Source organism: Penicillium cataractarum, assembly GCF_028827025.1.
Source record: "Penicillium cataractarum strain IBT 29864 chromosome Unknown utg000007l, whole genome shotgun sequence".
In the NCBI taxonomy this organism is placed as follows: Eukaryota; Fungi; Ascomycota; class Eurotiomycetes; order Eurotiales; family Aspergillaceae; genus Penicillium; species Penicillium cataractarum.
The window spans coordinates 2046583-2061604 of record NW_026622743.1 but is presented as its reverse complement, the minus strand read 5'-3'; the positions used below and the strand labels follow the sequence as shown (position 1 = coordinate 2061604).

The 15022-nt window shown below is 47.8% G+C and overlaps 4 protein-coding genes across 4 annotated transcripts; all 4 read left to right on the top strand.

The window, feature by feature from the left end:
- Positions 1-279: 279 nt before the first annotated feature.
- On the top strand, positions 280-1033 carry N7496_008377 (phosphoribosylglycinamide formyltransferase; the record flags this gene model as incomplete). Its single annotated transcript, XM_056701296.1, has 2 exons — positions 280-690; positions 785-1033. The coding sequence occupies 2 exons, from the start codon at positions 280-282 to the stop codon at positions 1031-1033; spliced, it is 660 nt and encodes a 219-aa protein (XP_056553359.1).
- A 7481-nt stretch (positions 1034-8514) lies between these two features.
- Positions 8515-10768, top strand: N7496_008376 (Zn(II)2Cys6 transcription factor; the record flags this gene model as incomplete). The annotated part of the gene is made up of 3 exons (XM_056701295.1): positions 8515-9564; positions 9633-10429; positions 10507-10768. 3 exons carry the CDS (start codon positions 8515-8517, stop codon positions 10766-10768), a joined length of 2109 nt encoding a protein of 702 aa, XP_056553358.1.
- Positions 10769-12261: 1493 nt separating this feature from the next.
- Positions 12262-12867, top strand: N7496_008375 (uncharacterized protein; the record flags this gene model as incomplete). The annotated part of the gene is made up of 1 exon (XM_056701294.1): positions 12262-12867. The coding sequence occupies one exon, from the start codon at positions 12262-12264 to the stop codon at positions 12865-12867; it is 606 nt and encodes a 201-aa protein (XP_056553357.1).
- A 1212-nt stretch (positions 12868-14079) lies between these two features.
- Positions 14080-14631, top strand: N7496_008374 (uncharacterized protein; the record flags this gene model as incomplete). The annotated part of the gene is made up of 1 exon (XM_056701293.1): positions 14080-14631. One exon carries the CDS (start codon positions 14080-14082, stop codon positions 14629-14631), a length of 552 nt encoding a protein of 183 aa, XP_056553356.1.
- Positions 14632-15022: the final 391 nt, after the last annotated feature.

The window sequence follows — 15022 nt, the reverse complement described above, 5'->3', positions numbered from 1 at the left end:
AATTTTTCCAGCGCGGGATGAAAGCTCGACATCACCAGAGACCACTTCTGCATTTGGAGCTTGTACAGGTGCGATTTTACAGTTCCATACTCTACCGAATACCTCAATTAGTCTTCTATGAGGCCAAAATCCCATCTTCAACCCGCAAACACATACCAATCGTGAACCATCAGCAACCCCTCCAAGCCCGCTCCCCGCAACGACATCCTCCCCCACCATCCCTCAAAAAAAACAACCACACTACCTACACCATCTCCCAAACACCCCAATCCTCTCAAAATGACCTCTCCAATCCGCACAACAATCCTCATCTCCGGCAGCGGCACCAACCTCCAAGCCGTCATCGACAAAGTCCACGCGGGCGCCCTAAACGCCCAACTAATCCGCGTCCTCTCCAACCGCAAAGACGCCTTCGGCCTCGAACGTGCCCGCAAGGCCTCCATCCCAACCGAATACCACAATCTTGTCAAGTACAAGAAAGCACACCCGGCGACGCCCGAGGGCGTACAGGCCGCGCGGGAGGAGTACGATGCCGAGCTGGCTCGTCTGATTCTGGCTGATCAGCCAGAGTTGGTCGTTTGTCTTGGTTTCATGCATATCCTGTCTCCGCAGTTCTTGTCGCCGTTGGAGAACGCGAATGTGCGGATTGTTAATTTGCATCCTGCGCTGCCGGGGGCGTTTAATGGTGTGGTGAGTATATCAATTCCTCTTTCTTGGTTTAGGGAGAGGGTCTTTTTTGCTATATTGGCTTTCGGACAGTGTTACTGATATGCTTATTATGCAGAATGCGATTGAGCGCGCTCATGCTGCATGGATGGAGGGCAAGATTGATAAGACTGGTGTGATGATCCACGATGTCATCTCTGAGGTGGACATGGGCCAGCCGATTCTCGTGCGGGAAATTCCGTTCGTGAAGGGTCAGGATGAGGATCTGGAGGTATTTGAGAAGCGGGTGCACGAGATTGAATGGGGTACAGTCATTGAGGGTGTTGGTATGGTACTCGGAGAGCTTCAGGCAGCTCGGAAGCAATGATTGAAGTTCAGGGTGGGTATACCATTCTATATACTTCATGGAAAATTGGGCAAGTGATGGGAGTATGGAGTTTGAAACTAGGCATTACAGGGCTTTTGTGCCGGGGCTCATGGATGGGGGGTGCTGTTGACGATGTTATGACTCAATATATCATGTATGAATCTTGAAAGACTACAAATTCTTGCATTTTGGATCTTTGATAAGCTTGTTTGCATCGGAGTGGAGGAGCTTGGGCCAACACGATCGAGTGCCTACTACGGCATTTCACTAGGGACTGCCGCCGTGTTCTACCGAGGCTGAAAAGCCAAGACACCGAGAATGATTTAACCATGGATGTATCCAATGCCTAGATGAAAATTGTACCAGGCATGAGTCTAGACCTTGGCCAGGAAGTACAACGGAAAGATATTAGTCCTTCGCCGAGAATGGCGATCACCCTGTACAATACTGGATACTAGCTTGTAGGACTCTGGAACGTCAAGATTGTAGCTTTGGGTCGTACCAAAAAACGGCTGCGCTGGGGCCGCGGAGACCTCGCAAGCATACCCTAGTCCAGTATTGTTAAGCCACGTTCTAGTTAGCACGTAGATGGTGTTATTAACTTATTCATTTGTTAAATTGATTGATTATTTGGTGGCGCCTGTGGCTAACAGACCGGGATCTACGACTTGAAGTACAGTACCAATTCTGCGAAATTGCCATTTCCAGTTATTTTTTCACTCTTGCATCCACCAGTCAAATAAATATGGTATCACATGCCCAAAACCCCTCGTGGGGCGGTCCCCCCGAGGTAAATCATCCAGTGGCACGCGACAGTATTCCGGTAGAGTTAACTGCCAAGGGAAGTTAATCAATCAAGGATTCCAGGGGAATCAATGTATTCTTGGAGTAGCCATATCTACTGTGGTAACAACAGTACGGGGGGGGAAGAGAACTCTACAGCCTGGCCAAATGGACAAGTGTCAGCCCGGCAATAGTATCCCAGCAGTCAGCCAAGGAGATGAAAAAGTACTTGGCTGGTTGCTTGGCCCTGCAGTGCAACTCTCTAATGCCGTAAGTCTGTCTGTCTGATGATCTGATCAGCAAAGTCGGCCCCCTGTGGTCGACCTAACTAAACAAGGAGGAGGAGGTTTAGTTCGCGCCCTCCGGGGTCTCCGGCGCCAACGGAAAGGTAAAATAGTGACAGCCCACCATTAGCTGGACTAGAGTGTCTCAAGATCGAACAAAAGGAGCCACCAAGGGCTTGCTCAATTGGGAGGGGGACCCGGTGGAGCAGTAAAGACAAAGAGAGCTAAGAGCTACCTAACAGCTGTACACAGCTTTTGCTCCGTACTGTAGTGGGTAATAGAGTGGGTAGACTAAGGGTAGGATAGGTAGAAGAGTGGATAACTATGATTGACGGTTTACGGAGTCAATGCATGGTCTTGTCCTGCACTGGTCCTGGACCACATCCCCCCAAACGGCCGGCGTCAACTCAATTCGCAGCAGTAACAGTATGTAGTTAGTCTAGGCAATCGTATCCGACGACTAGTCAACGACCCCCTGACGGACCGGTGGGATCTACTATGATGTGGGCACTGGGAGGAAAGTAGGATCGGCCGATCATGGCCGCCATCGTCACAGAAAAGCAAGTACGGAGTACCTGTACGAAGTAGTGCTGTAGTTGGTGACCAGCCTACCAGGTGGATGATGATTGTAGGATCGGAGTATAAATCACCCCGGTTGGTGGGATCGTCCGAGTTACGGTGGGGGCGGAGTTGGGTTTGGTCTCCATCCAGATTTTGGTTGTATTTGGTTTGTTGTTTGTTCAGCCTCATCGTTGTCCGTTAGTGTGGTTTCGTGGCTGGAGACTTTCCGGTAGAGTTTACTGGTGTTCGTTCAGGTGAGACCTTTAAGAATCTGATCATGACGTGGATTCCTTAGGGTGGCTACTTATCTCCGTTGTGAGATGTAAGTGTCCGGTTGAGATTCGGGGCTGCAAAGATCGAGATGGAGCATGAAACTTTCGATCTATGCTGTGCCTCTTGGGTATAATGATTGAGATGTATTGGGTGGAGGGATTGTCCTTTCAATGAATCTCTAACATATGTTGTTGGATCTGCAACAAGCCATTGTATCACATCTGAGTCCCTCACAGCAAAATAGCTGCTCTCGACTATTTCGGCGGATACCGATGAGAAGCGGGATATATTTCGGAAAGTTGAGACTAAGATTGTGGGATCTATGGCGGGAGGGACAAGTTGCCCGAATCCCGATGGATAAGGAATCTAAGCTTGATTAAGGATTTTCTTAGGACTTGCTACTGGACGTCGTTAGTGCCCATGGTGGAATTCCCACGTTTCTAGTCTGGAGTCGCTGTGCATACTTACTTAGGACCAAAACCCGGAACCAGCAACGCTAATACGAACAACTAGTGCAGGCGCCACTTGGTTCAACTAAGCATTTTCACGGGTACAACACGGAAAGTGTAGACGCCATCTAAAAGTCAAAATAATGGAATTCTATGATTCGAGTCTCAGATGAGGTGGCGTCTTGTCTTCTAGATTCTTCTGCCGAGTAGTTAGATAAAAGTATCAGCCTGGGGGAGCACCGTGAAACTCATTTCTGATGCCGTAATATTTCTATAATGCACTCCTTGACAAGATCAGAGTGGAGAGGAGATGTAGCAGAGTGGAGGATCATGGGTATGGCTTCCTGAAATGAGCTAAAATGATCCACATCAAGAATCGATCTCGTACTTTACTTCCAACAAGCACGAGCAGCAACAGCCAGAGTAGGTTGCTGGAGAATTCTTCAAGAGTAAACTCTCGTCAGTATGGCCCTCGGGGTTTGGTAGATTCCGCTCCGCACGATATAAGCTCTAATCTCCATTTCCTCTCAACCATCCGGGGAAAAGAACTCCGAGCGTGGGCACATATGAAAAAAGAAGCCTTCGTTACGGTCATCCTTGATAATGCTGATTACCGAATAATAAGATCCGGTAATTACAAGTTGACAGGGATAATGCATTCCTAATTCATGACATGCATTCGACCGGCCCGGTTGAACCTAACCTGAGCATTGATCTCGTATGGGCTTTAAGAGGGGTGTATGACGACAACGGAAGGATTCATTTATCCGGGATAAACACGATACATCACTCCCCATATCTTTTGCCCAGGAGTTGCAGGTTTAGTGATGTGGCGATACCATGACTCGGATCCTGGCTTCGTCGTTCCGTCGGCTATAACCGTTAGATCTTAATTAGAGTGAAACCTCCATGTCTCTTCTAGCCAGGTTCTAGCCGTTAGTCCAAGCCATGCTGCATATGAACGATTCCCCAAAGAACAATGAAAGAAAAGAAGAAGAACAAAACACGGCCATTGTTTAGAACCCCGGCTCAGACTACACTAAACAATATACAATAAACGCGCCACATTAAGATTATCATGGATGGCCCAGCTGCAAAATACCCAGGAAATCAAGGATACGAGTACGCCTTGTATACGAGAAATTAACCCACGCACCCCATTCAAAGCATGATACTGGTTGTTCAATATTTCCTTCCGTATCTGATTCGTGTTTGGGAAATATGGAAATAGAGCCAATATTAATTAGCTCACTCCATACCTACTGAATCGGGTATAGTAGCACATGCATGTGGGCTATTGACCAGTAGTGTTCCCCAATCTCCCGGGTCCCAGGGCCAGCACCTGGGCCATGGGCCATGGGGAGGGCGGGTGAGATCTTGAACGGAGATGTTACCTATCCTGGACCAGTGCAGGTGCTAGTCCATATGCCAGGACCGGGATCAGCAGAGCGTCATGATCCTGGGCTAGTGTGTCACTGTCGTGGGAGAGGCGGCTGCAGCCTACAGTGGTGTTGGCAACTTGGCTAACTTGTGTTTTTTGCGGGTGATCTCCAGGGATTGGGGGGGGAAATGTTTAAGTTTTTGTCTATTGTTTGTAAACGCCTTCTTGCCACTAGTCCAACAGGCTGAAGAAAGAATAGCAATGAATGGGAAAAAAGAAAGCTGAACGGTCCACATGGCACCAGAGTCAAAAGTCATGCTGTGTAGAAAAACGGTGGAGTCAGGATCCACCCCCTGTCAAGGAGCACGTCCATTAGTGTTTAGAACCGGGTCACATTTCACCCACATGGCGAAAAATAATGTCGGAGGGTCGGTGCGCTGTGCAAGTCCCGGCAGACCTAGCGTTCTGTTTCTAGTACCCATTAGGACTGGACTGGTTCTTCTTTTGGATCCAGCAGCCAGTTTACGCGCTAGACACCTTGCATGACCGAGGTAGACAGAAAAAGTTATAGCAAATTCTATAGGAGGGAAGAATACTGGACTTTAAACGGAGGACCTCAATACAGTACAGCATACTGTACTTTGTGAATAGTGAATACTGCTAGAACCTTTGAAAGGAATGGGACGTGTCCACGATGACGGTCTAGTAAAAAATCTCAAACAGCTGATAGGCTCCATCGGCAAAGTCAAGAACGAATCAGCGCCGAATGCGCCACTGGTGTCGTGGGTGATCCATCAATATTCCCTGTCGTTACCCACCAGAAGGATAATAACACTTCACCACGATCCAGGATCGTTCCTTGAGTCTTGACGGAGCTGCTGTACCACTACCGTACGGAGCTATGGGACATCGGCGCATCGGTGCTTGAAGGTTCCGGTGGAGTTGATCCTGAGCATAGAATTCCTTAATTATGTATTTTGTCTCGCAAGGATGGCGCTTTTCGAATTTCTCCTCAACCTCAACGTTAGCTCCTGGCTAGAGCGGCTCCACCTTTTTCTTTTTGTTCTGCCTGTCAAATCCCCGTCGATCAGGCACGCGGCCGATTGATAATATTTTTTTCATGAAACCAGAAAGGTGGTGGAAAGAGGGGGGGAAGAATATGAAGAAGAGGGAGGCTGAAAGTGGACCTAGGAAAAAAAGGGGAAGAGGGAGGAGAAAAGGACGAGGCATTTCAGCCAGCCTTAGGAATTTCCTTGGAATTTCCGTTCCCTGTCCTTTACCACCAACACATCACACATCATTCACCCCTTTCTGCTCTGTAGAAATATTCATACGTTCCATCTCCGACTTTGATCCTACATGAATCATACAAATCCCTCCTCGAACAGGTCTCCACACGGACCAAGTCACTAAAGTCCCTTTAGTCACTCGGCTCCACTCGCAAGAACCGATCTCCGTCACGAACAGAACGTTTTCGGCATTTTGCTCGATGCACCCGCCTCCAAAGGTTTCAGATTTGCCGACTGGCCCTGAAGTCGTGCTCCATAGTGTTACTAACTTACTCCGTACCTCCGTCCCATCTCCCCGTACTCGTGCTCGTGCTAGTGCTTCTACTAAGCTCCCTTGGTCATCTCGGCCGCTACTGGTAGACTCGGCTTCTGTCGACTCCGAAGCTTGACTTTTGATCGCCGAGGATGCCTTCTTGCCTTCTTGCCTTTTTTTTTTTTATTTCCTTTCTTAGTCTTCTCTCCCTATCGGAAAGAACTCCGTTGATATTCGAGGCTGTCTCCACTATCATCCGTGGTGATGGATCAATAATCTTCGCAACAAAATTCTCTCTTTGGATCCGCCCTGCGCCGGGACTACTGGTTCGATGCAGAGGATCCATTCTTTGAATGGTGGACGGAAAACAGTTCGGAGTACGGAGTACAGAGTAGAGAACTAAGGCAGCATAGCAAGAGCTAGGCAATTCTCGAGACATATAGCCGCCGACGGAAAATATCACGACCCAAGGCGCGTGAAGTACTATGCAGAAACCAGGAAAGCAGCGCAAGGCTAGCTGGGATTGATCAAGGCTCTATGGTGATGCTCAGCTCCTCATTGCCAGTTATCTTTTGGTTTCTTGATTATTAGCTCCTGCATGGAACCAGAACCACTACAGGTCTAACAGTCTAACAGCACTAATTACTAGGCTTAAGCAGCCACTCGGGCCCCTCCGAATTACCCCAAGCCCTAAGAAATTGTTGCATTTCCGCTGATTATCCCCCCCCCCCCTTTGGTGGCTTGAGGTGATCGTCCCCCTCCAGAACCACCTAAACCATTCGGCCCCCCTTTTCCAGAATCCAGAGTTCACCGAGACCCGAGGTGATCCGTTTCGCCCTCGGAGAAAGAGGATAAAAATATCAAAGTACTTAACTACTGTAGTACATATACTCCGTAATGTAGGATCATCCAGACGATCCCCCATGGAGTGGGGAACTGGGAAGAGGGAAAGGGGGCCGACAGTGCGAGGTGCTACATCATTGTTGCAATACTACCTTGGTAGGTATTTTTTTTCCCTGACTGCACATCAAATCCGTCATTGCTTATAGCCCAATCCGGATCGACCCTGGGAGGGCTTGGTGTAAATTGTAAATTGTCCAATGCAGCAAGATGCAGGCCCAGTTTGAAATGATTTCTTCCTTGATTGCGAATACCCTTTCTTGGCTCCCCACCCCGCCGGAAGAAACGGAAATGTTAGTAGTAAAAGAGGTTAAAATATCACTAAATAATTAACCCATTTGCTAGACCCTAAATCAGTATACGCCCCATCGTGATAAGTGGGTGAATCGGGGTAGACTATGGAGCATATCTAGACGCCCCCGTACGGAGGAATCCATCCAAACGGGTTAATCGTGGCGGATATAGTTCCTGGATCAGCCCAGGGATTTAGGATTTTTACACATCAATCGTTCTCCGAACTCCGTGGGTTTGCAAATCCTGGGTTCTTCCTTCGTGGTCCCTGGGTAGAAGTCTGTAGTTGGACTAGTTTAGTTGTTCCCATTCTAGCCACTAGTGACGGAGGATTTAGTTTTGTCGTCCTAGCAGGCTAGGATGAAGGCTCGTATTTGATACGGCGATCAGGATCGCTGTGTCAGCGGCACTAAAATAGAAAATGAGGAGCAATCAAAAAGGCAAAAGAACTGGATACACTCCGTAGTGGAGATGAGAAAAGACTTGGGATTTCCCAGTTCCTGCGTTATCGTAAGAAGCAAAGAAGAAAAAGTCAAAATCAAATCAAATCAGATCAAAATAAATTGAAAAAAAAAAAAAAAGAAAAAAAGGTTCAAATACAAAACGGAGTGTAAAACTGTAGTCCTAAAAGGTTTCCTTTTTTCCTCTCTGACACTGTGACTCGACTTGTTTTAATCTCCGCACATCCTGGTTCCAATCATCCGGGTCCAACCTCACCCCACCCACCACCCCTTCTACTTCTACTTCGACACTCTACTCCCATCCAACTTCCACCCTCCCCTTCATCTCCGATCGTCCTCTTTTATGCTGCAATGCAAGTTCCCAGCGGAGCTTCTGGCTGACTTTCATGGGGAATCCACGCGCCACCTAACACAGATAGTGACGCGCCTTGAGGCCGTACAAGAAACACCCCCGGAATCCCCATACTCAAGGTGCCTCCCGAAAACCTTCCTTGAATCTTTGGGCTGATCTCCACGATCACCCACCATATACAACACCCACACACGACCACCCACCATGGCGCAATCATATCATCAGTCCCAGGCAGCCCTGGCAGGCTTCCTCGACTCAATGCAACAAGACACTAGTATGTCCGCATACAACTTGTTCGGTCCCACGCAATATCCCGAGAGTGTCGCCTTCTGGCATGACCCTTCCGCGGCGCCGCCCATGGCCCTTCCCGCTCCGTCATACCCGCCCAAGCAACCGACCTTACTCCAGCCCATCCCGGACCAGAAGAAACACAAGCGCACCCGCAGCGGCTGCTTTACTTGTCGATCACGCCGCATCAAATGCGACGAGGGACGCCCTATTTGCGAGCGTTGCCGGAAAGGTAGTCGGGACTGCGTCTATCCCTCGCCAACCGCCCCTTCGGCTAAGAGCTCCCGCTCAAGTGCCAAGTCACGCAGTGCTCGCCCTCAGTCGCAGGGTAGTGACTCATCCGGCAAAGTGGACGTCGAGGAAATCAGCCCGTTAGAGCCTATCATCGACGAAGAAGAGCCCGAAGGTACTGATGTAGGGTCGGGACTATCGCCAATGAGCGGTAGCGGTACTGGCCAGTCACGACATGATCTGCATCGCACACAAAGTGGCCAGTCACTGCGGAAACGCAGCATCAAACAGCCATCCGAGGCGGGATCATTCCATCTAGAACCGAGTAGCTCTCCATCGACCGAGTCATCGAGATACGAGTCGATGAGCGTGCGGTCGGCCAGTATCAGCCAGTCTACGCTCGACTTGCTCAATAATAGTCGACTGTCGGATGATTTACGGTTCTATTTGGATTTTCATCAACAGTTTATCTCGCATGAGCATTTCTTTTTGAGACAGAGCAGCGCTCGTTTCATCCATCACAGCATTATCGAACTTGCACTGGGGTATGAGCCGTTACTGTTTGCTCTGGTGGGATTCGCGGCATATCATCACACCTTGCAGAGTGGAGGGAAGCTCTATGCATTTTTGAAATATTATAACAAGGCTTTGGTGCTCTTGCGAAAATCTTTGGAATCGGGCGAGGAACACAGTGAAGCAACGTTGTGCACAGTTCTCGTTTTGACAACGTTTGAGGTATTAACCCGTGGCGCCCCCGTCTTGACTGATTTTGGACTCTTTCTAATTATCATTCTTCCATATAGGAGTATATCGGTGATTGGGTGAATCTCATCGATCATCATCAGGCTGCACACGCCTTGATGCGAGAACTATTGACACCCGAATCCTCTAATTTGATCGAACTCCATACCAACATCTTCCTCTGGTACGCTCGATTCGACGTGGTGGCAGGCATTCTAGCCGGCACCGAGGCGATCCTTGGCCGTGACTGGTACATGGCAAAGGAGCAATACGATGCCGAGCAAGCAGCCCTTTACCCCGACGATCCAAGCAAACAGCTGGCCCTCGTAGCCTCGATCAATCGACGCTTTGGACTGGACATGGCCTCGTTATACGCCAAACTCTCGCGTGGCATGATCCCTATAGACCAGTTTGCCCTACAAAACGAACAACTTGGTCAAACGTTGGAACATGCAAAGAATATCCTCAAACAATTCGATGATTGTGAAGATACCGTGCGATCATATCCAAATCAGCAACCGCTAACGGACGACGATATCGTGGACCCGTACGTACCGGGCTTCATATTTCAGGGACCCCTGTGGGATGCAAATTATGCGAGAATCGATCTTCTTTCCACCGAGTTGATGTTTAAATATCAAACCATGCTTTCGTTGAAGCAGCCGCTTCTCCAGGATTTGCAACGGTTGGCCTTCGAACAGTGTCAGTTGATTGAGACGATATCACGCTGGCCAGACAGGGGCAACGGATATTGCATTGGCTTCAAGAACAGTATTGGTCTTTCGAGCATGTTCTTGCCCAAGGACTTGAAGCACCAGATGTGGTCGAGGCACAAGCTGGCCTTGATGGAACAAAATGGGTAAGTCTGCCCAGAATCTTCGTTCCTGTTATCCTAAAAGTTGGTTCAGTGCAAACTAATTCGATTTCTCTTTCTAGGTATATCATTGCCCCTCGATTCCGCGCCGCCATCGCCGCCATCTGGCAACTCCCCGATATTCACCACTGGTGGCTTCCCAATGACGAAGGCTACTCAGATATTATCCGCGAGGTCCGGGGCATGTCTGAAGAGCGAATGAGCCAACCTTTGGATGATTTCCGGGAGAATGTGCGGGACATGAAATCCCTCTTCTGGAAGCTTAGTGTGGATGATCAGGGTGAAGACCAGAGCCCTTCCAGTAGCCACAACAGCTATACGTGACGAGACATACCAAGTACCATCCTGTTCTGCCACACCAGAATAATCCCATCACATTGGGCTGCGATCACATCCATGCAACACAAACCCATGCATGTCGCCAGTCCATACCCAAGGTTTTCCAAGCTGCGTCCCAGCCACAGCTATACCATCGACAGAATCTTCATAGACGAATGCCCGCGACTTCTACATCCCGAGTACATATCATCATCATGACTACATCCACACCTCCAACCAGCCGATGTCATTCCCAGCCGGTTTTCACATGGGGAATCAACCCACTCTTGAAGAAACGTGCCGAGCCGCAGTGCCGCACACCCTGGAATTACCTGCCACATGTCCATATCCATATCCTAATCTCTCCCCTCGACTCCCTCCCTATCTCCTCGAGGCTTTGCACGGCATTCCCGCAGCTCATGACCTTATGTGTACACTCATCAGTCATATACCCTACCCGTTGATATTTCAACAAATTTTACATATCATCTTCACGTGTCATATTAGTGGTCATATTTTGGAATATACTTGAATGGAAATAGAGGTATAAGAATTCAATAGATGGTTGTGTATACTCACTGGTCATTGTTGTTGGGTCATTTCAATCTATTTTTTCTTTCATCGGAATGGCCCTTTACGTTGGGCGTGCTCGACTGCTGGTTCTCAGATAGGGAGCTCTAGGGTGGTACTTGATATGGATGTGACAATGTGAACAAAGCATACTGGAAATGACAAAGAATGCATTACATCTTTCTTCCACCGCAAATTCTTTATGACCCTCACAGCTCTACGATCCCTCCCGGAAATCCCGCCTGTCTCTCTGCTCATTCCTCCCCCCAACTAACAACCCTTGGAATCCACAATTAGACCTATACTGCAACACGACTACGTCCATCGATGGTAATTCGTGTCGAGGTAACGAATAGCCGTGTGTGAGGCGATTAGGACGGGTTAGGTGCGAATTTCTTGCAGGTTGGAGGATAGGAGCGGGCAGGGGAAGTTGTAGAGAGGTTGCTGTTCGAGGTAGATTTAGCTGTCAGTCTTCATAGGAGGTTTTCGGGGAGCTTGTGAGGTTGAGACGATGTATACTTTAGGAATTGAGTTTGAACTTATACATAGGATTGTATGTCGGAAGTACGATTATTCTAGTCGATATATCAGACTGGACTTTTTTTATCGACGATATGGCAAATGGAAAGGCATCTGTTTGCCCTTTCCGGAATACCAAAGACTTCAAAATCATTGCAAATGACTAAAGCATATCAAATTGAGTTCATGCAAGTCTCCGTTGTCCTAGCTAGAGGACAATTACTTCTTTGAGTATCTAACCCCATTGTCCAGAAACAAAGCGCTACATTTGAATAATAGAAACAGCTATTGCCTGCCGAGGGGTGCTATAAAACTAGTAGGTCACTCTCTTCAGTCCCGATCAGGTAAGAATACCTGTTCTAGTGTCCAAGGACAAATATTCGCAATCATATAGACTGTCCACCTCAAAAATGCCGAGCCTGATTCCACGGTGGAAGAAGAAGAAGCCTTCAACTTTCAGAGACTTGTCGCCTTCAGATAGGGATTACCTCGTTGGTATGCTTCAAGCTACACCGCCGAATCAGTCGGAAGCAAGTAGCCAACCCCTACAGCATCAAGAGGAGCCAGAATTACATTCCCAAGACGAACCAGCACCAACACAATCCCCTCCTACACCACCTCCAGACGAACCAACCATCCCAAAGCCAACCTTCGAATCATCCCTCCGAATGGCCAACGAAACCGTAAAATGCTGGGAAAGACGCGACACCCGAATCGCCAACTCGATTAAAGCAAAACTGGCAAGCAAATTTTCCCTAGAGATCAACTCTTACATGAAAGAGTACGCGGCAAAGACGAGGGCAGTATCGTCTCGGCAACACATTCATCGTATTGTTGAGCAGTGTGTGTTGGCGAGACGGAATTTGAGAGAAATTAGGGATTTGTTGCAGGATTTGCAGGATTATGACCCGGTTGATGATGTTACTAGAATGTTGATGGAGGAGACGTGGCGGGTTATGGTGAGTCTTGAGCATGATAATTGGATTGAGGTTGAGTATGCGCTGGAGAATCAGTAAGATGACTGCGACGTTGGAGCTGTGGAAATGTTTAATTAATGAGGGGAACATGGTGAATTGAAGCTTACAACATCGACACTGGCTTCAGTACTTTGCTATATCTTCTTTATGTGACTGTCTCGTCCGGTTGTAGTGTTACAAGCTTGGTGTTGACTTGGATGAGCCTGGTCGCCATTGGTAGATCGACTCGAATAAAAAATATTGACCTCTATGAAAAAAGGGCATAGTGTAAAAATTGATCACGATCTAGACGACAATGTATCACCCAAAAAAGAAACATCCGATGATTCGGATGATACTTCAAATGGTCCCAGAGGGGGTCGAACCCTCGACTTTGGCGTTATTAGCACCACACTCTAACCAACTGAGTTATGGAACCGTTGATGTAAGAAGAGGCGATAATTGGCATCATAGATGGAGACAGTGGAGATTATTCTGGAGCCTGGTGGAGCACGTGGACTCCTGCCTAAGGCGGCAACAGCCCGACCAGTGCATACATAAGGTCTACTAATTGAGTGGCTAGGATACTAATTAGGAAGAGTACAATAATTTCTAATGCCTTTAGTCTGTATATCAATATTATAATCATAATTTTATAAACTCCAGCGTTGGGATTAAGCTTCGTTTCTGGATGGCGATGTGCGATATATTTTTGGCCAAGTTCTTTTTAGGTCCACATTGATCCTTTATTGGAGGTTCATCAACGTATGCGAACTGACAAAGATCCCATTCACACACTAAAACTCACTGGGACCGAAGAAATTCCTAATTTCTATTCCAAGTACATCCTTAACATAGTTTCCACAGTATCCCTAAGGCAGTTTCAGCACCTGCATACTGACAAAGACCTAATCCCTGCAGGTCAAGAGCCCCCGGGATTAAAGCCTTTCACGATTTCTATTTGGAGTATATCCTTAGCACAGCCTCGACAGCTTCATTAAGGGGGTCGAAGTGCCTGCCAAAGAAGACAAAGGCACATGATTTCTTTCATCATCAAACAACTGCAATACCCTTATAGAAAGTCTGGCACGTACAGATATAACAAAGCCAGCTCGAGTATAAGAAGACCCCCTCATATCTGACATACGAGTCCAACAACTCTCCAGCCCAAGGCTATCCTCTTCAATCCCAAGAACCATCTGCAAACTCCCAGGTCAGTCCCAAACATAATCTTTTCTTCTAACTATCCATTAATCTCCCAACCATTAAATCATGGGCGATTATAACAAAGCAGAGTTCTTGAACTTCATTGGCGACTCCATCGTCAGCCTGCAGAACTGGAATAGTGGAAGAGGTGTACGTCCCCATATACTGCTTGGTCAGATGCGTGAAATGTCCGATACGATGCTTGCCTATTCCACCTCGCTTCCACCGGGTGAAGCTGCAACCGCTTGCGAGAAGACTGCTCGTTATCTTGTGGCTATTAGGGTCAGCCTTACGCAAACAGGGCTCACAGACACGATCAAACTCAATATGAGAAGGGCTTCCCATTTGTGTAGCCATATCTTGTCTGGAGACCTCCCTGTGGATTTCTCGAGTTGTCCTTGTTGCTGCAAGAAATGCGGTAAGAAGGGTAAGAAAGATACTGCAAACCATGTGAAGGAGGAAAAGAATGCGGCAGGGGCGAGCAAAGAGGTAAAGGCGAGCAAAGATGTGAAGGTGAGCAAGGAGGCCGAGCCCGAGGCAGAGGTAAGCGATGTTTCCGAAGCAGGCAGCGCGGCGGAGGAGAGCGATGTGTCGAAGGAAAGCAGCACGGCGGAGTAAGTAGAAGTCAAAGCTAGGCTTAGTTCATGGTGCTGTGAGGGGGTGAGTAGAGTTCGTTCTCGGTGATTTTCCCATGTCGTTCTTTATGATTTTCTTCTTATCCTGTCTTGTTTATCAGTCTTTAGATTCATATCTGGGTTTACCGTATCAAAGCCAGCACTCTCATTGAAAATCTCAATCAGCATTTTGATAACCAATTCAATTTTCGAGTAGATGTAACCAAAACAATTTAAAAGTATTGAGGAATAGTCGGTAGTCGAATAAACAACATTATAGTGGGAAGGTACACCCCCACCGATACCTTTATATTCATATGAATACTTAAACTTCCTATTCCATATGGATCATAGCCTTAATTACAGTCATAAAACAATTTTATTCCTTTCAGTCA